Below are 19,348 nucleotides of genomic sequence, written 5' to 3' on the forward strand. Positions count from 1 at the left end.
TTGGATTTTTCATTGTAAGCCTAGTAAGTGTCCACATACCATTTCTCTGAAGTACAGTTAATTTTTAATTCAAGTATCATAAATATCACAATCTTACCCACAGTCCTGAGTAGAACTCCTTTATAACACTTGTGGTAAGTCAGGATAGTATGGTAAATTATTGTATGTTTTATACACCCATTTGTTGTTACACAACATAAAGAAACTTTGCAAACAAAGAAGCTGACAGAAACATACTTTAAACATCCCTTTGTCATTATTTTTGACTCTATTAAATGTCCAAAGGAGCAGGGATCCACATTTCCTTTTTCATGTAGGCACATATATATGTTAAACCAAAAGGAAAAGTTAAGTGCTTATCAATCAGTATTTTGGGAAAAAGAACGTGTAAATTATTTAATCCCCATTTTTTTGAAAAGTTCAAGTGAAATTAGATTATAAATGATTTAAGTTACAGCACCACATGCATTTAAAAAAACGCATCAATGACTCATTGGCAGATTTATGCAGGTTTTATTTTCAGCCTTCTAGGTGCATCTTCTCTCTCCTTTAAAAATAAAAAGGTGTTGTTTTCTTTGCTTTGGCTTTTTTTTTTTTTTTAAGACTGTAAGAGTCGAATTTGGCTACTGTCCAAATGATGCAAACGTTCATTATTCGGAAGAAAACTCGCTGTGTTGGTGTGGCTGCTGCCACGGGGTGCTGTGTGAGGGAGAAAGGAGAAGAGAACAGGGGGGTTCAGGGAGCCCTTAATGGTAACTGTAAGATGATAATTCAAGGATAAGTTTTGCTGTTTGTAGTCAAAACTCGTAGTGATTAAATTGACCGGGTTGAGGGCTCTATAAATTTAATCCTCTATTTGTGATAGGGAATTTGGGTATTTTGAGAAGCTGTCTTAAATTTACTGCACATTATGTATGTTGCATATTCATGTATGTGTGTGAAACTATAACGGTGAGGAAAACAGCTTAATGTTTTAATAATCTTTTTTTAAAAACATTACCTATCTTTCCATAGTTATGCTTTAACATCTCAATCAGGTATTCTGAAGACCTGGGCTATTGAAGCACAAAGTTATTCGGAGACACAGTGACTGCAGGAGAAAACGTGAAAGTTGCAGCTCTTTTATTTATTTATAATATATATATATAAAAAAAATTTCTGTAACCTTAACACTAGCCTGGCAGGACAAGGCACTTTCCCCACTCACCTCCTGCCCCGCTCAATGATGGCGGCGGGCGGCGCTGCCCGCCTCTAAGATGGCGGCCGGGCGCGCGCGCGGCGGCGCCGCCCCTGCGGGCGGAGGGCGGGACTTCCTGCGGCGGGGCCCGTGGCGCGCGCAGCCGCGATGGCGGAGGCGTGATAGCGGCGGGGGCCGGCGGCAGGCACCGTCCCCACAGGGTGCGGCGGCAGCGGCGGGCCGGGCCGGGCAGGGCATGGAAGTGGAGAAGATGGATGAGAATGAATGGAAGTACCACGGGGAAGGCAACCAGAGCCTCGTCGTCTCCCACTGCCAGGTGGAGATGGGGCGGGGGGGAACGGCCGGCGGCGCGCGGGTGCCCCTCCCCCGCCCCGCCGGGCCCGCGTGAGGGGGCGCCGCCCGCCCGTGCGCTCACTCAGGGCCGGGGCCTCCTCAGGCCGGGCCGGCGGGAGTGGGGTCCCCGGCGGACCGGGCCGGGCCGGCCCCGGCGGGGCTTCCCAGGTGCTGGGGCCTCGCCCGCGGCGGGAGCGGCCGCCCGGGCCCGCCGCTCTCCCTCCCGAAGTCACGTTCCCTTCCAGCCGGCCGGGTAGTCGTGCCCGTCCCCGGGGAGAGATGGGCGGGCGGTCTCCGCGGTTCTCCCTCACGGCTGGTGCGGGTTCGGGCGCGGGAGTAGTGGGAGGGAAGGCAGGTGACGAGTAGACAGCTGTCGTCTGGGGACGGGAGGTGTGAGGAAAAGCACTAAAAATTTCCCGTTTCTGTCGTAATGCGTGTGTATCTGTGACAGCAAAAGGAAATTTGGAGAAGAAACATTTTTCCTTTTGTCGCTATGTCTCTCTCGATACGGGAGTTTGAACACTTGGTGCAGTGCTGAACTCCAGAACACAATGTCGGATCCTGGCGTGGCCATAGACTCCGTGAACAGGCTGGTCATTTCACCTCCCTGCTTCGATCTGACCTTTGGGTTGTTTTTTTTTTTGGTTGGATTTGTTTTGTTTTGTTTTAAATTAAGAAAAAAAAAAAGGTAAAATAGATTCAGTACTTTGGTGAGCAGTAACGATTAAATGAATGTAAATCCAGTCAAGCAGATCCCATGTCAGTTTAAAAAGCATGTGATGTGCTTATTTGACTGCTGTCACTGTGTTTTTGCCCTGTTTGTACCTGTATTATTTACTTAGTACGCTGGGATCTGTATTTTAAATGTACCTGTCCCCTGAAGGAGCTTATTCTTCTTCTAAAGAGTACTTGTGGCTATTGTCTTATACATTTATTTGGATTTCAGTTTAAGTTCTAGTATGGATTTGCCACAGAATGTTCTTGATGCTTCACAGATCTAAAACTCGTAAAGCCAAAATGATAAAATGTAGGCTTTATGTGGGAAAAAAAAAAATCTACGGCAAGAGCTGAATCCTGAAAACCGTATTTTTATTTTCTAATAATGTCTAAATGAATGACTGAAAATACTGGATTCTTTTGATGTCTCTTTTCTGGATTGTAAGTACAAACTAGATGTAAAAAACGTTAACAAATAGCAAGTCTGAGAAAATGCTGGAAATGTTAAGGTGCTCTCCAGACTTTAGGAGGGGCGCTTCTGTGGCTCTCGTTTCTTCTTTCTTTATATAAAATATTTTTTAAAATATATTTTTGATACAAGAGAAAAATGCATGATTTTGTTTCCTGTCTAAATGTTAGCTTTGAAAAAGACAGTTTAAAAAATATTCTGTCACTGCATTATAGGGATCATAATATGTAATGGATTGGAAACAATATAATTGTGATATCTTTAAACATGCGGAAAGTGAGGAAGTCTGCCAGAGATTCAGAATAGTTGCTGAGTGCGTCAGTTCTCTTTTTAACAAGATGCTAAAACTTTAATATAGAGTAAAAGCAAAATAGATATGGTTTTTCCTTTATAGACAGCTTTGAACAAGCAAAGCTTGCGTCTTAGAGCTCTGTGTCTGCTGATGTCAAACTTGTAAAATTGGAGCATGTAAAATATTGTTTAGATGCTAATTGTTACTTTGTGCCTCTTACAAACAGGACATACTTGCATGATTAATCATCGTTCTTGTGATCTGATGTCAGTCATTCTCAGGTTTGTGTGAACAGAACAGCAGCATAACTAAGCGAATTTCATTTTACTGCCCTTGCTTCACTCTGTATCCCTTCAGTTCGTGGTTTTTGTGTATAAACGCGAGTGGGGGGGACAGCAATTTGATTGTGGCGAGAGATCCATGAATGGGTGTTCAGACAAAAGTGCCAGGGTTTTAAGTGACAGGCCAGGGTGGAACCGCGTGTATGTGCTCATTGTTTCTGTGTTTTCCCTTTTGATGTGTAGTGGTATTTTAGAATGTGGGGAGGAAGCTGGTCCCTACCTCTGTAGGTCCAAACCTCTCTTCCTTGCTTCTTCTGGAAGATCTGAAAGTTTTAAAAAACAAATAGCAACAAAAAGATTAATCCCCGTCCTTCTGGAGAAGAGGACATGGGCCGCTTTGCCCTTTATGAAGTAGGATCCAGGGAGTTTTGTTTCAGCTCTTGCCCTCTGGACCGCTCTTTGAAGCACTGATAACAGGTACTGTGCGAGTTCATATATGAAGCACAGGGTGTTTGGGCTGGGGTGCGCAGGCAGCCTGGATGGACGCTCTCATTCTTGGTTCTGTGCAGTGTGGCTGGGTTGAGGGTGAAGAGTCAGAGGAAGGAGGTGTGCATTGTCAGTTCACGCTGCTCTCGTGTGTTTAAGGCTATGCTTATTTCTTTGGTTTGCTCCATTCCCTGTATCTTTGCCTTTAAGACGTGAATGTAATGCACTGTTAATCCAGAATTAGCACAGTACCAAAATTAAAAACTTGGTCATAGAAAAGTCACATGCCCAACAAATAGCTCTGCTAGTGATGAGCTGATAAGCCCTAGATGCAGGCAACATGCAAGCGTTTTTTCCTGTGCCTTTGAATGGTGGCACATAGACAAAGGTTTGTCTGACAGTCGGATGTGAGCATTCTGTGTAACATGCTCTGTTGTTTCAGTTGGAGTGTTGTAAAGTACTGCTTGATGTGCTCTTTCCTCTTACTGGTTATTAATCCTGCAGATTGCAATAGTGGCAAGAGTCTCCCCGTGTGCCTGCGCTCCTGCAGCCTGTGGAACAGCGCACTGAAATGAGTGGCTGAAATCACTGCAAGTGCATCTCTGTTCCGTATTCATGCAGTTAAGAAGAGAGGACTTAGGCAGGGCATGCTCTAGTCATCACGGCTCTTCTTACAGTGATAGTTTTACAGAGTTACTTTAATTAGTTCTCCAGCATTTAGAAAGTGATCTGATGAATAAAGATGGAATGCTTGCCGAGCATTTCCAGTCACCATTGTTATCTCTGGAGCTGCCTACTTACCTGCTTGCTTGCTTGCTGCATACTCAAACTTCTGCTTTCATGGGTTTTTAAAGTTTCAGTTCTAATGAATCTAAAATTCTGGAAGGCGTACAATATTATGGTACAAATTTCTCTGTTGATAAAATTTTTCCTGTTGTTTTTGATTGCAGCTGTGATTAAATTAATCCAAATTGAAAGAAAATTATGGTCAAAAAGCCTTTGTATAGTCTTGCAGCCTGCTGAAATGCTTCTACTAGATAACAAACAAAGACAGCTTTTCTACCTTATTGATTTCAGTGAGAAATGCAACTGGCAACGTCATTTGGTTCCTGAAGACAGTGCTTGAGACATCCAGAAAGATCAGTCTGAAGTACACAGAAACTGCAAATTCATTCAGGCAGTGTCTGTGTGATCCTTGTCCATTGGTTGCAATTTTGAATATTTGATTGAATCATAGTATCCTTTTCAAATAACTTACTTGCCACCCATCACACCATACAGTGAATGGTCTGTCTGTCTCAGAGATGCATAAGGTGCTGCAGTACAGGTACAGCTCTACAAAACCCAAACCAAGCACTGTCACTGGCAGCCAGGCAGTTTAGAAAGGATGATTCTTACTCCCTGCGTTTTTATTGCACTGTTCCTCCTTCGGCATCAAATTTGGCTTATGATTTAAAAAGAGGTCTAAGCCATGCCTTCCGTCCTCCTCTCTACAGTAGAGAGGGTTCAGAAGAACTGCTCTAGAACCATGCCTTCCCTCTAGAACCATGCCTTCCCTCCTCCTCTCTACAGTAGAGAGCGTTCAGAGGAACTGCTCTAGAACAGTTATCTTCTTGTAAGCTATTAGTTCTTTCTGCGGTGGAGATACCTAATTTTTCAGAAGTGAGCTGGAAATCCTCATTTGTAGTTCTGCATTTTAATCAGTAGTTTGGCCTTACAGAGACACTTAACACTCCGTTTCAAAAGGCATCAGGAAATATTTGTAGAAAGTAGCATAAGCAACTCTAGAAACAATGACTTGTATTTCCTTTTACTGTTGAAACATATACTTGCAATCTCTGGTTTTTGCTTTATGAGATAAAGTATGTCCGTTCCTCCTGTGCATCACTGCAGTTGATTTCTACTTATTTTTATTTTTCGCATGTTGGGATATTACGGTAACCAAATGCTTTGTTTTAAAATATGTTTGAACATTAAGCTTGCATTTCAGGGTGACTAGTGGGAGGTGGTACAAGAAAAATGGAGAGTTTTTTTTTCCCAGCTTGTCTTTTTACTTGATGAGATGGTCTAGAGGAAACTTGGTTTGTGCTTGCAAAAGGTTGTGGTTTGTATCTTCAGATGCCTCGATTGTTAGTAGTAATCTAATTCTTGTCTTGGAGCACTTGCAGGTGTAAGAGATAACCTTGGGGTTTAGTATGGACTTAATTAGTAAATACATAAACCATCTCCGGAGCATATGTGAACTTAAGAAATAGAAAAGGGGGGGAGGGTAGATGGAGAAGGTAAATGAAGCAGAGCTAAGGAGTCTGGGTGAGGGAGTCCAGTCAGATAATCAGACTCTCAGAAGATTCCCAAAGTTGGTGCCTGTAGTAGGTGAATAATATCTGGCTCTTCTCTGTGAAGTTGTTTTTTTTTTTTTCTGTTTGGTTCCCCCCTGCTTTGAGAGTTCTGGGTAAAGATGGAGCATGTCACAGTGCTGCTTTCTCGTGCATCCTTCCTGATCCTTGTTCTGGCTTTGTAGGGGACTGCAGAGAGCAGAGGTTGCTAGGAGGGAGGGGTATCTTGTGTTTTAATGGTAGTCATTGATTTGGCTGTATCTGTAGCTGCTTCTGTTGACAGCTGCATTATGATGGCTGCAAAGTGTGTGCAGAAAGACACTTTCTGCATATGGGGGAGATGGTTTTGGTTTTTGAAATAAAATTATTATACTTATGAGGGGCCGTTTTATTTCAAGTCAGGCTAGATAACTGTTCCTAGTAGTGCTTTTGCAATATGAAATAGTTTTCCTGTGGTTGGTTGTTTTGTTTTTAAGAATAATGACAGATTTTTCTTACTGGAAAATTTTGTCGTAATAAACTTACAATCTTATTAATGGTCCTCTCTCAAAGTATGTTTAGACACAGAGTTTTTTGCTGAAAGAGTGAAAAGTTTATAGGCAGAATTACTAGCTACCTGCAGCTTTCCTACTTGGTCTTGTTTGGCAGAAAGGGAGCAATGCTTGATTGTTAATTGCTGTCTTGTTGAGAGAATCTTCTTAAGGCACTTTTTCTGATGATATAATTTTGTACAAGTTCAAAAACCTGTGTCCTCTTTCCTCCATTGTTTTTCTATGTGGAGTTGGCTGAATCTGTTTTGTCCTATTGAAATTCGTATAAGTAAACTATTGCTCCCAAAACTTCCAGGTCGTTCCTGAAAAATTCCAGATCCCTGACTATAAAGCAGATTTTGTTCATTCGGGTTCTGTTTGGTTTTTGGGTTTTTTTTTCTTAACGTCTGTGGAATAGTGAATTAACATCTATGAATGCCTTGATTTCAAGGGAATACAGAACAGGCTGCTGATTCCTGTATTAAAGAGTCTTCAGGTAGGGGAGAAACCTAGTTTCTAGGAAAACCAGTTGTTCTTCCTTGTGTATATAAATACAATAGCTTACTAATAATGGCCTCTCTGAATATTTCTCAGATTTAATATATGGCCAAGTTATAGTGTCTTGGTTCTTTCACAGTAAGAAATTATCAGAGAAGGTAAGATGCAACTTGTCAAAATAAAATTCAATAAATACTAACGGGAAAGACGTGCTTTTGGTAAGACTTGAATTTATACATTTTTGTATCCTTGAGGAGATTCTTTAAATCCCAAACCTATGCTAATTCTAATTTCTGTTGGATTTCATGCTCTGGATGTATCCAAAAGATTCACCAAGGCTGTGTGATGAAATATAGGGAGGGGTTTTGCGTCTGGTTCTGTAGAATTTTCTGGAGGAAGCAAAACTTAACAGGTGAATGAGTTGGACCAAGATTCCAGCATGAACTTTTATGGGGATTAAGGGCCATTCAAACTTCTGCTTTTTTTGCTAGTTTGTAGTGGATTTTTTTCACTTGGTTTCTCCAGCCTTTTGTTCTTTTGGGGGTATGCGTATCTAAACACTGTCTAGCAAAACTCCCACACCTGCACACCCTTTGCCTACTTATAAAAAGGACAAGAAACAGATTGATGACCAAACATAATATATTGCTTTGTTTGTTATTTCCTAGCTTTAATTGGTTTTAAATTAAAAAAATATTTATTTATTTATTGTAAGCAAGTAGAGGAGCTTCTGCCCAAATTTATTGAAGCAAGCAGCTATAAAAGCCAGTTGGAAAGCCAAGTATATTATCAGGGTGATGTCATCAGCAGAAAAGAAAGGAAGAGATGTCTGCCTCGCTGTAAACAACGATTAAGTTTTTAGGAACAAGAGGCAATCACCAGTTTGAGTTGGAATTCTGGATCCTTTGTGGCACCTGTATGAAACTGCATGTTTTCCTTGTGTTAACCTTGGGTAACTGGTATTTAAATACGTGTCTATGGTCACTGGAGAAAAAAGAAGACGGTTTTGTATTTGTATTTGGTTCTTTAGCTAAACTGGTATAATTGCGATTGTAGATGTCATAACTAATTGGACTAACTCTACTTGAGTACAATCTACAAAGCTTTTACTATAAATGAAGAATTAAAAGTTGGAAGCACTTCCAGTTCTGTGGATTAGCTGCAAAGCTTTTTTTGACCCCCCCAAAAGTCAACCGCTTGAGTCAACAACTATATAGAATTTTAATTCTCTTCTATATTGGGATTTCAATTCCATATTGCACTAGTGTAGTTAAATTTACTTTTTCCTTGGCTTTACCAGGTTTCTGCACTGAAAGGATGCTCTGAAGGCAGAGCAGTTCAAGTAGTGTTTTTCATAAAGTGAAAGGGAAGGTGGCACTGGGTAGCAGGGCTGAACGTAGAGAGAAGAAAGAACAGAAAGGCAGCAATTAAAACTTTTCTTACCATTTTAGTGCCTTAGGTTTCTGTAGATGCAGGTGAGAAAAATAGTATGTGTGTGGAAGGAGATGGGAGACGGAAATACTGCAAATCTTAGGTCTATCACTCCAGCGTAATGCAACAGTGATACTTCCACTGTAGCAGCAGTACCAGCACTCTCTTCTTCTCCCCCCAGAATACTTTTTTTCAGAGGTGTTGCCTTATTTTGCTAATAATAGGGTGTTGGAGCAGACTTGTTTTCTGGTAACTTTTTTTGTAAATTCAAACTCTGCTTTATGCCTGTGGTGGTTTTTTTTTTTTTTCTTGAGTGACTTTTGAGGGTGCTGAATGCAGTGAAGATGTAAAACGAATCCCAGTTTTTCAGACAAGCTCAGGAGGTAGCTAGCCTTGATTAAAAATGGGTCTTGTTTTTTCTGTTTTGGTTCTGTGCTAGCTCAAACTCAAATGAGTTTCTTTTTGCAGTTGATGAAATCAAGTTGTTAACTTAAAAACTTTTTTTTTTTAATTTTCCTAACTGTGGTAAATGCAGTGATGGTGGAGTTCATAAGACTACTCTTTGCCTTTTCTGTGCTGCACGTGTCCATATGTCTTCCCTCAGTCGACGGCAGTACTGGGTTGGTTGCTTCGGTGGAATTAATTTGTCTGACCCATAAACTATATAGGAGTGCTCAGTCTAATAGCCTGTTTCAGTCACTCCTTTGGTTCTTTCCTCCTTCCCAGCCTTTCAGTGGGTCTTTTCTTTGCCTCAGTGTACTATTTCTGAGATATGCAATAACCACGTTCTGACCTGGTTTTGTTCAGGAGGAAAGAGACACTGCATTCGATTGCACAGAGTTGCACAAGACTTCCTTAGGTGTCTTCTAGCTGAGACATTCAGGATGCTTGGAATTATTAACTTGTTCTGACTCTCCATTTTATTACGTAACTTCATTCCAATCCCTCTTACTATTTTGACTTTTTATTTCCTCCCCTCCCTATTAATATTTTCCTGAAACGCCTTGTTTCCCCAACATATCAGAAGCTGACGAGGCAGCGTAATGCTGGGAAGTATATGTTGCCGATAGGCTGAGGTTTAGAACAGTTTAAAGGAAGGAGGCTTGGTACGTGTCTTAATGTTCTTGTTGGTTTAACTCACCTATTTGACAGATGGATGAAGTATTTGATACACGGTTCATTGTTAAGGACCAGGTTTTTTTCTTGTTTGTTTTTAATAGCTAGGATGTCAGGGACATCTACCATGTTACGCAGACTGTAGTAATGTATGCTGAGGGCTGGGCATCAATAGGTTTATTCATTCTGTTCTCCGTCTGGTACGCGCTTCCACCTAGCACCCGTGGGTGTATTGCTTGATGTCATTTCAGGTACTGTGATTGGGTGGCTTAGCTGAAGGGCAAACATTTCTTTCTCACTCATGGCTACTGCAATCATAAAATTCCCCTGGAATTGGTACCATCTGCATATTGCAAGGTTATACAAAGCTAAGCTATGAAGTGAAACCTGAGTTAGTGCTTAACTATCATGGGAATTCAGATCATAAGCAAACAGGAAAAAAAAGGTGGAATGAGTACCTGAAGTCTGATGCAAGCCATGAGCTCTATGCTAAAGAAAGCAAGTATCGTGGTGATGTTTGCTTCCAAATAAAGGTGTCAAGCCAGGTGCTATGCCAGAAACTCTTTATCCATGTAAAGAAATAAAAAGATTGTTCTTAAAGGACTTCTATGCTAAATAAAAGAGTATTGTTCTGATTTTTTGAATGCTTCCTTGCACTTTGTGTGAGCAATTGCTAAACTTCCTCTACACTGGCAGGAAATGTAGCTTTCCTCACTTTGTTTTGTGTGATCTTATCCAGCTTATACAGAACAAAACTGTGTTGGAAAACAACACTTGTATACAATATTACTATGTGTACTTCATTCAAAAGCTGCAAAATTTTCCAGTGCTTAGCTTGTTTTCTTCTCCCACATCTCTTCACCTTGCACAGCACACTGACACTGTGGATGAGGAGAACTTTAAAAATGTCTTGTGTTGAGTATCGTAAAGGTAAGCTTTGATTGAAGTGCCTGGGCAGTGTGGTGGCCATGTTTTTACTGAGTTTTATTAGTTCTCAGAAGGAACTCTCCTCTGTGCATCTGTCTTTTATGAGATATCAAGATGACACCTCTTTGTACATTTGCCTTCTTCAGAGAAGTTGCATTTTCTGAATAGAAAACCGTTGTGTTCTGCTTAAATCCCTCAAGCTAGAGTTGGAATTGGAGGGGTTGTGGAAGGTAAATTTGGAATAAAAAATGTCAGAATAATTTTTTTAGTTGGCGTATACTGCATGCAGCTCCAATGTGCTACTGCAAAAATAGCTTGATACCAGCAATATAGTTCCGTAGTTCATATTTAGTACTACTGAAACTGTCATTAATTAGTATTTGCACATCACTACGTTCAAGTAGGGCTTGAGTAGCAGTTTGGTGTAATTTAACTCCTCTCCCTCCCTTTAATTGAAAACTAGATAGAATGCACTTTTTGTAGGTGCCATTGCTGTACACTGTCATAAATCCACTACAATTAGGTTGGGTTGAATAACTCCAATGGCAGTAGAAGGTTTGGCATACTTAAAGCTGTGTTCACTAAGTTGTCAATAGCTCTTTAGCTTCATCAAAAGACAATGAATTAAACAACCAGTTTTTACTGTATAAAAAAATTCAAGAGCCTTTTCAGGCACCATTCTGTCTAAAAATAGTCGACTTCATATCTTCATCTCCCTAGTCGGTAGTTGGTGGTGGTGTGTATAGTTGGTGGCAACAAATAGTACAGTAATAATTGTAGGGGAAGATTTGTTACCAGTCTTTGAGAGTGTTTTCCCTCATGTTGTGTATGATTGGAAGCTCATGACATTTCTATGGACAACTTTAAAACAAATGTGGGTTTTCTTGTTCTGCTTGTTTATCACGTGCCTTTTCAAAATAAATGTATTGACAACATAGTAGACAGGTGAGTAGCTTTGTGATGTAAAATTGCGTACAGTGCTTACAAAAATACCAGTGAGTTTTCAGATACCATAATTTATGAGATGTTGTGGAGCGAGGGAGATGAGGGGAGTAGGAAGAGGGGTGGATTTCCTTTTGGGACTTAAGAAGTTGCTTCCCAGAGTGCCTTGGTTTCTACCAGTAGATCATACATATGTGAATGCAAGTTGGTAATAAACTAGGTAAGACTCTTTTCTAGTTATACTGGGCAGTTGCAGAACTAGATGTTAAAGTAACACTTTGCCTCTGGACAAAGCCACTTAATTTATACTGTTCAGAATAATGATAGAGTAATAACAAAGGGCATGAACCTGCTTATTTGGAAAAACAGAAGCTGAAGTGTACCTTTCTGTACTTCTAAATAATTTTACTAGCTTTTGAGCTTTTTTTTTTTTATACAAATTTTCCTATTTTTTTCACTGGCACCGGCTCTTTAAGCAGATTTTGCTAATAATGTAGCAAGAGACAGAAACCTGAAAAAACCCTCAGTGATACATATGAGGTTTTTCTCTAAAGGGGAATATCAAAATTATAGATTTGCCCCAAGTGTGTTTAACTTGTGAAGATGCTCCAGTTCAGGAGGCCTGCATGGTAGCTTTATCTTACGACAATGAAGTTTAGAAGACATTTAGGAAAAATAAAAGGCTAACATCAAACACTAAGCTGTAAAGAAAAAAATGTAAGCTTTTATCCTGGTTTCATAATGCTGCTGCCTAATCCAAAGTACCTGGATTGATGCCCAGTCATATTTTGGCCTAACTAGCAAGGATTACTTTCTTTTTGGATTTCACTAGGTAAGATTAAAATAATAGCTGTAGTGACTGTTTTGGAGAAGAAAAAATTCTTGCAGATAACCTTCTTGGGGATTAAGACCAGCAAACTATTTTTTCCCAAGGTACATTAAGGCAGGAGTTGTGTGTAGGCATCGGTGTGTTTCTGTGATGCCAGTGACTTCTTTGAGTACGTTTTTGCCCCTCTCCCACTTTTCTCCTTATTGGCACCCATTAACTCTAAGCTATGATTTAACCCAAACAATTGTTTCATGATAAGGGTGCTAAAGAAGTGTTTGCCTTTCTTGGTGGGACCTTAAGCTTAAGACTGGAGTCTCAAAATGCTGGGGCTTGAGATAGTGCTTCTCCAGAACTAGGCTCCCCGTTGCGTCATCTCGGTGGTCGAGTGGCTGTGAATGTGTTTTGAGAGAGAGAGTTTCGGTATCCTTGTTGCTAGAATTTGTTTTGAGTTTTCTGTAAAAATTGGAAATGGTTTTTGTGTAGCCCTAGTATGGTCCTGGATGTTTGTTATCTGTTACCAAACTGCAGTACTCTCATGTGAGAGTTGCACTTAAATTCTTTATTTGGAAAGTAAGAGCAGTAGTGTTTGATTTTTTTGTTGTTGTTGGTTTTTTCTTTTTTTTTTTTTTTTTTTTTTTTTTTTTGCCTTTTGAACATACTTGCAGAGAAAGAGCCGCTGGCTTAAAAAAACCAAACTGTAATCAGAATTCCTTTCAATTGACTGTTTTTCTAGCTTGTCTTGCTTCTTCAAAAGATGTGAAGCCTCTTAATGTTTCATGTGTTACATCTGCTTACGTCCGTGCATTGTTTCTTTTTTTTCTCTGCTTGATTTTACAGTCTGGGTTTTTTTTTCATCTTTTTGTATGGCACTGTTTTCCAATTAACTAAACACTTTGATGGTGATAGGGTGATAGTGCATTGATGGAAGTGGTGTTCAGCAGTGGAAGGGCTTAGACAGGCGCATGTAGAGAATGAAATTTCAGGAGCATTAGGATCTAGCTGATCTGATTCTCAAAGAAATCTGTTCTCTTCTGGATTTGGGCCATTCATTTGCATGCAGATAAGCGTGTTGCATCTTTGATGTTCAATCTGTAAATATAAAAAAATCTAAGGCATTTAAGATAACTGACAAAAAAACCTCACGGTAACAACCACCTACAATATTTCCAAGTAAGGAATCAGTCAAGTGAATCAGTAATGCAATAGCATGAAAAATGTGACCAGTATTTTCAGTGACAATAATTCTGAAGCAGGTGGCATCTTTGACATCCGATGGGTTAACCTTTGTACTGTGGCAGTGTATTTGTGTTACCGTGTGTTGAACTGCGTAAAGGGATAGATCTAGATGAAACCTTCTGCCTGAAGAATAAAAAAGGTGTATTTTTGGTGTGTGGTTTTTATGTGTGTTTGTTTTTTACTCTGATCATCTAATAGCCTTCCTAAGGCACAGTGTGGGTTGACTGGTTGAAGTGCATCTGTGACTGAAAAGTTTTGTTTGAACTTTGCTCTGTTTCCTTGTGACATCTTTAGAGAAGCAGTGTGTTCTGCTTTTGCCATATATAGTTGTGGTCATTTTATCCTGGCATGCCTCTTCTGAAATTATTTGTTAATGAACAAATATTGTAGTGAGTCCTGTGAGAGCAATTGGATTTTCCAGAGCAGTTGTTGGGAGCTTGTTGGCTGGGAACTGATTAATAGATAAACATCTACAATACCCTTGAAATACTACAGAATCAAGTTACTGAATTGATGATCAGATCTCTTAATCACCGATCCACTTGTTTGTGAATATTTAAAGCAAGGGATCCAAACAGTTGAAACACCCTAAAAATAACACACTGCATACACAGAGCATACAGGCTCATCAGACCTGAGCTCTCTTATCCACGTGTAGGTCATACTGGGAGAAAGAGTTGTCACCTAGCAGTCTCATCAAATTCTATCATTATAATTAGCGTTCAGTTTATCTAGGTGGTTGTTGTTGTAACACTTGTGTTGTTAAGATCTTGCAGGACAAGTTGAATCAAAATTCAGCGAACGGCCCTTTTACCTGGGAGTGTTTTCCAGATGTAGGTGAACTATGAGATTTATACTGGCTTGAGACTTTTTAGATATTGAAGGGGCTGTTTCTGGGTTTCACTAGCAGCATCTGAATCCGGATCTTGTTTTCTTAGTATTTTGGATTACACATTGTCATCTGTTTTGCTTTTTTTCCTCCTGCTCTTGCTCTACATGTTAGTAATTAAAGATAACTGCAGTGCTCTCCCACTCAGCACTGTCCAGAGGCAGCTTTCAGCCCTGAAATATGGAATATACCTGGTGCTGTTGTGCTATGGGAGTTTTTTTAATGGCAAGTCATTTGGTAGGGAAAAAGCTTAGATTCCATAAACCTGAAGTGTAACTATGACATTTTGTCTGCATTATCTTTGTCAGGGAGTCAGAGTGTTAGTACTTTTTTGGTAGATATAGAATGGAATGTAGTCCTTTTTGGTGTGTCTAGGAAAGGTTCAGATGGAGACACTGAGTGACTAAGAGGTAAGTCCAGAAAACAGCTGTTTGCCTCTACCAGCTGTGGTGCCCAATTGTTTTTATCCAACCGATGGCACATCTGGTAACAGACGTTGATGTATTTGCTTTCAAGTTAAGTGAAATAACCATCTAAAATGGCTATTTTGCTTTGTTCCCACCTCTTAATTTCTCAGGTGAGGTAGATTGGGGAATCAGACAATTGTGCTACTCAGAAATTGTGATACACTTAAATGCTAATGAAATTGTATTCTTTCCTATCTTTCTTCAGCGCTGCGTGGTGCTGCGGTTTTTGAAGTCCCCCCCAAACCAGAATAAGGTAAGATTCAACGTGTGCTGTTGATAAAGTCCCCCAGGTAAGCTAATAAAAACCAGTCTGAGGAGAAACAGGAAACCAGTGAAAGAAAAACCAGTGACTGATAGGAGTAAGAATAAGGGGATGCTTTGAAATGTGCCTGTGTTTCAGGAGTTTTGGCAACAGGAGGAAATTTGAGGTTGTCTTACGTTACTAAGATCGTGTGACTGCTGATATCAAAGCCTTTAAGTGGGACAGATTGTAAGGCTGCAGTGTGTAGAAGGTGTGGCTTTCTGTAAGGATAGCTGTGGCAACGGGGGAAGCATTAATGTTGTGTATCAATGTAGGAGTGTGCTGATGCTGAGGAAGAAATTACAGTTTTATTGACTTGTTAGGTGGGACAGAAGAGGAGCAGCACAGCACTGGCGTTATGATAAAAGTCTGCTGTTGACTACCCATGCAGTAGCTAAAAGCCATGAAACTTGGACAGAGATGGGAAATTTTCACAGAATAGCCTTTGTCAGTGAGCGATTTTAGTGTCCTGTCTCTTGCAAAAAGAACATGGTGGGACACAGTCTGCCAGTTTCTTGGACTGTGGCAGAAGGTTTTTCTGCTCGAGAAGGAACTGAAGCAAGTTACCTTAGATTTAACAAGGGTAAAACATGATCAAGAATCAAAGGTGGAGGGTGAAAGTGAAGTGTCAACACAGTGCTCCAAGGGGAAAAAAAGGGAGCACAACGATTGGGAGGTTTAAATTCTGCCATTTCCTCAACCTTGTGAGTAGTCTTTAGGGTGTGTTACCTGAGTGATAGAGGGAATGCCTTGAGTTACGGCAGCTTCTGAGCCATGGCTTTGTAAGATTCAGTGGCAGACTGTTCCGATGAGGAAAAAAATATAAAAGGCATTATGGCTATACTGAGAGCTGGGGGAAGTGCTTAACTGTAGGAAAAAGAAACAAGGATGAATGTAAAGTCAATGTATAGGAAGGGTGTTTTGCTTTAAATTGGGAAGATGCATGCAGAATGCATCGTTTAACAAGGGATAAAAGAGATCTTTCTAAAGTAGAGCAGAGGAAGGTAAAACCCATGACCACAGTGTGCGTACAAGTTATTTGATGGCCTTTCTGTTACTATTTTACTTGAAAAAAGGTCTGGTGAAACTAAAGCGTGATTCAAGTAAGTTTTTGATCTGCTTATAGTGGCAGGATTTAAAAAATGTATCCCGTGCTTCTGTAGTAGTCCAAGACAACGATGTTTAGAGCTTTTACGAGAACAGGGAAGAAGCCAGTGAACTGGAAGAAGGGAAAACAGTGCCTGTCTCCATTTTTAATATAGCAGAGGAGAATTAGACCACAAGTTTAAGTAAAAAGGTAGTCTATTCTATTACCATTCATTTAAGAAAACAAAACACTGAATACCACCACCTTTTTTTCCTATTTTTTAAAGTACAAAGAGATTGTTGCATAGTAATTGTTTTTAAAAAATTGACAAAGTACGACGAAGTCGCAAAGAAAGCCAGGAAGTGACTTTTCACAGTTACCCACCACAGCGTTGAAGTCGATAATACCTCTGTAGATTGCTTTGGCATGCATATAGTTTTTTGGATTAGGATAGTGAAACACAAGAAAAAAATCTCCTGGGCGTGATGTTCTGTTACTGTTGAAACACTGGTCAGGTTATTGAATGTGTTTTTCCCTGCGTAATCAGATTAGTAAAATTACTCAGAAGCATAGTGATGGATGGCAGTAGGTGTTCCTGTGGGCTGTAGCTGATGAAGCACCAAGAGTTTGCTTTTTAGAAACTGTTGTCAGAAATTCCATTCAGAGTTGCCCCAGACAGACATGCTTCTCTTCTTACCTGTCGTAACAGCAAAAAGGCTATTTATGGATGCGTGCAGCGGTGGAGCGTAGCTCTGAAAGCGTTTTAAACAGCACACTACCAGAACAAACCCTGTTACCTGTAGAAGTGTTACATTTTGAGGAGAGTTGGCTTCTGGCCAGCTTTAGCATTCTGCGTTTGCCTTGCATTGTGATTGTGTGCACTTTGTGATACACGATTCCTTTTGGCTTTGCTCTCTAAATAGAAGATTATGTAATTTGAATATATTTAATTATTCTGGTGATTGGTTTTTTTTTTAAAGGTTGGCTTTTTCTTGGAGCAGAATGGAAGACTAAGTATTTTATCTTCAGATCTGTAAACAAGTCCTGGAGACTTGGAGTTTTGGGACAAACTTGGACGTAGCAACATGACAGCTGTAGGGCAGAAAATGCTTTTTAGGTGTAATCTGTGTTCCTGACTAGTGCAAGATGAGTAAGCATATAAAGTGTTACATATCTGTGCATGACATTGCAGCTCATCCAATGTAAACAACTCTGAAAAAAGCAGTTGAAGCAAAATATTTTCTAGTAAGACGCATACATAAATTCACATGTGGACAAATGCATCTCAGTCTCTTCTGCTTAACTCCTTTGGATACGGCAAAGAAGTTCTGCTTTGTATTTATAGTGCTTGGTTATGAATCTGGGACTAGTTAATCTGGCAGTTAAACAAGGTGGTGTTACTGCAAATTGTAATGCTGCTGTTACAATTCAGGGGTTTAATGAAGAATAGTCATAGAGTAACTCTGGGGCTTGCATTTCTTGAGTAGAAGTCAAGTGTCAGGACTTGTGGAATGATTCTATGATTTTAATTGCACATTGCTGATTTTAGTATATGAGTCTTCTGCATGAACGAGATGTTTGCCATTTTGTTGTATAAAACCTATTTGATGAGTTTTAGTGTTTCGCTAAATGAGCTGGCAGTAATGACAGGTCCTTCAAAAGTTTTTCATCTTTGTGGTTTTTAATGTTGAAAGGGGATGCTCCAGTAGCCTGTTAGTTGTTTTTTGTTTCTTGTTTGGAATATACCAAATATACTTGCTCTTAAAAGGAGGTGAGCAGGTGTCCCAAGCTTTATTTGTAATTTTAAAGTTGTATTGATCTTTTTCACTGGTGAGTCTTTCCTTGTACTAGTAGCAGCAGTGAATGTCCTGTTTATTCAAAATCTTATTTCCTGACAAGTGCGTGTATACATATATGTTTAAAAGAAAAAAAAAAAAAGCCTGTGGGTACTGTGTACATCAGCAAACCAGGCCAGAATAATCTGGAAGTGGGAATTAGTTGAGATTTCTGTTACTGTGTGAGATGATGTAACATTTCTTCTCGCCATTCAGAATTTGTATAAGTTAAAGAAAGGGTTGTCATTAAAAGGGCAGAAATCTGTACAGAAATTAAAGTTTCTGTCATAGTATGTGCTCAGAATTGCTGTTCCCCGCTTCACCAGGTGAGGAAGTTACTTACTATAACTGTTTTAAATTGCTGGGGGGTGTTCCCCTCTGCAAAGCAACTTCTTCCCCAGCCTGGAACAAATGACACTTAAGGGAAGATGGACACAGTGCGTTTGCGGTCTGCTCAGGGTGAGAGTAGAGGGGTGGGGAGCGGGGCTTTCCCCAGCCGAGCTCTCCTCTGGTCGAGCAGTGTGAAGGAGCTCAGGCAGCCGGCAGTCACCTCCCATGGACCTCGGAGTGTTCAGCACTGGCGATGGGGGCACTGGCCTTCCTAGGAAGCACGGACTGAGCACTGCTGCTGTAAAATATCCTTTTGCCATACCCATGTGGGTGGCCTGCTCACACATCTTGTTGCCTATTAATTATTTCTTCTTAAATACACTTCTCTAGACCAAATGACTGCAATTGAGAAAGTTATTCAGGCATCATAGCATGTGTTTTGTTCTAAGACTCAAGCAGTGGAAGATTGCCTGTTGTGAAGAGATTCCAAGCTTATTTTGGCTCTCTTAAAAGGATTCAGGGAGAGCCGTTCCGAGAAACAACTCCACAGAATAAGTGCCGTCCTGGCCTTTGTAGAGTGATGGAAATGCTATGCAAGTGCTTTGGAAAAACTGTACTTTTCCTACTTGCTCTGAAGGATTGGGTTTTTTGGTTAGTGCTTTGCATACTGAAGGAACAGTATGTAGTACTGTGTGTTACTGAAAGAAGTGTGTAGTAATGTCTGTTTCTGTAGTGACTTCCCTTTCTGTAAAGCCTTATTGCATATTGCACTGTTGTGTATTGCTGCTTCAGTCTGGAAAATGAATCCTGCTAGAGGA

The 19,348-nt window shown here is 40.3% G+C and overlaps 1 protein-coding gene across 2 annotated transcripts in view; it reads left to right on the forward strand.

Moving 5' to 3' along the window:
* Window positions 1-1,323: 1,323 nt before the first annotated feature.
* IPPK (inositol-pentakisphosphate 2-kinase) overlaps window positions 1,324-19,348 on the forward strand; it is a 33,601-nt gene continuing 15,576 nt past the window's right edge. For both annotated transcript variants that reach the window (XR_010072804.1, XM_063348109.1), the window contains exons 1-2: window positions 1,324-1,514; window positions 15,183-15,230. Coding sequence is in view for 1 of the 2 variants with exons in the window: in XM_063348109.1 (XP_063204179.1) it covers window positions 1,434-1,514; window positions 15,183-15,230 (129 nt within the window). In the remaining variant the exon portion in view is untranslated. The remainder of the gene's footprint in view (window positions 1,515-15,182; window positions 15,231-19,348) is intronic.

This window comes from Chroicocephalus ridibundus, chromosome 10, assembly GCF_963924245.1.
Source record: "Chroicocephalus ridibundus chromosome 10, bChrRid1.1, whole genome shotgun sequence".
NCBI lineage: Eukaryota > Metazoa > Chordata > Aves > Charadriiformes > Laridae > Chroicocephalus > Chroicocephalus ridibundus.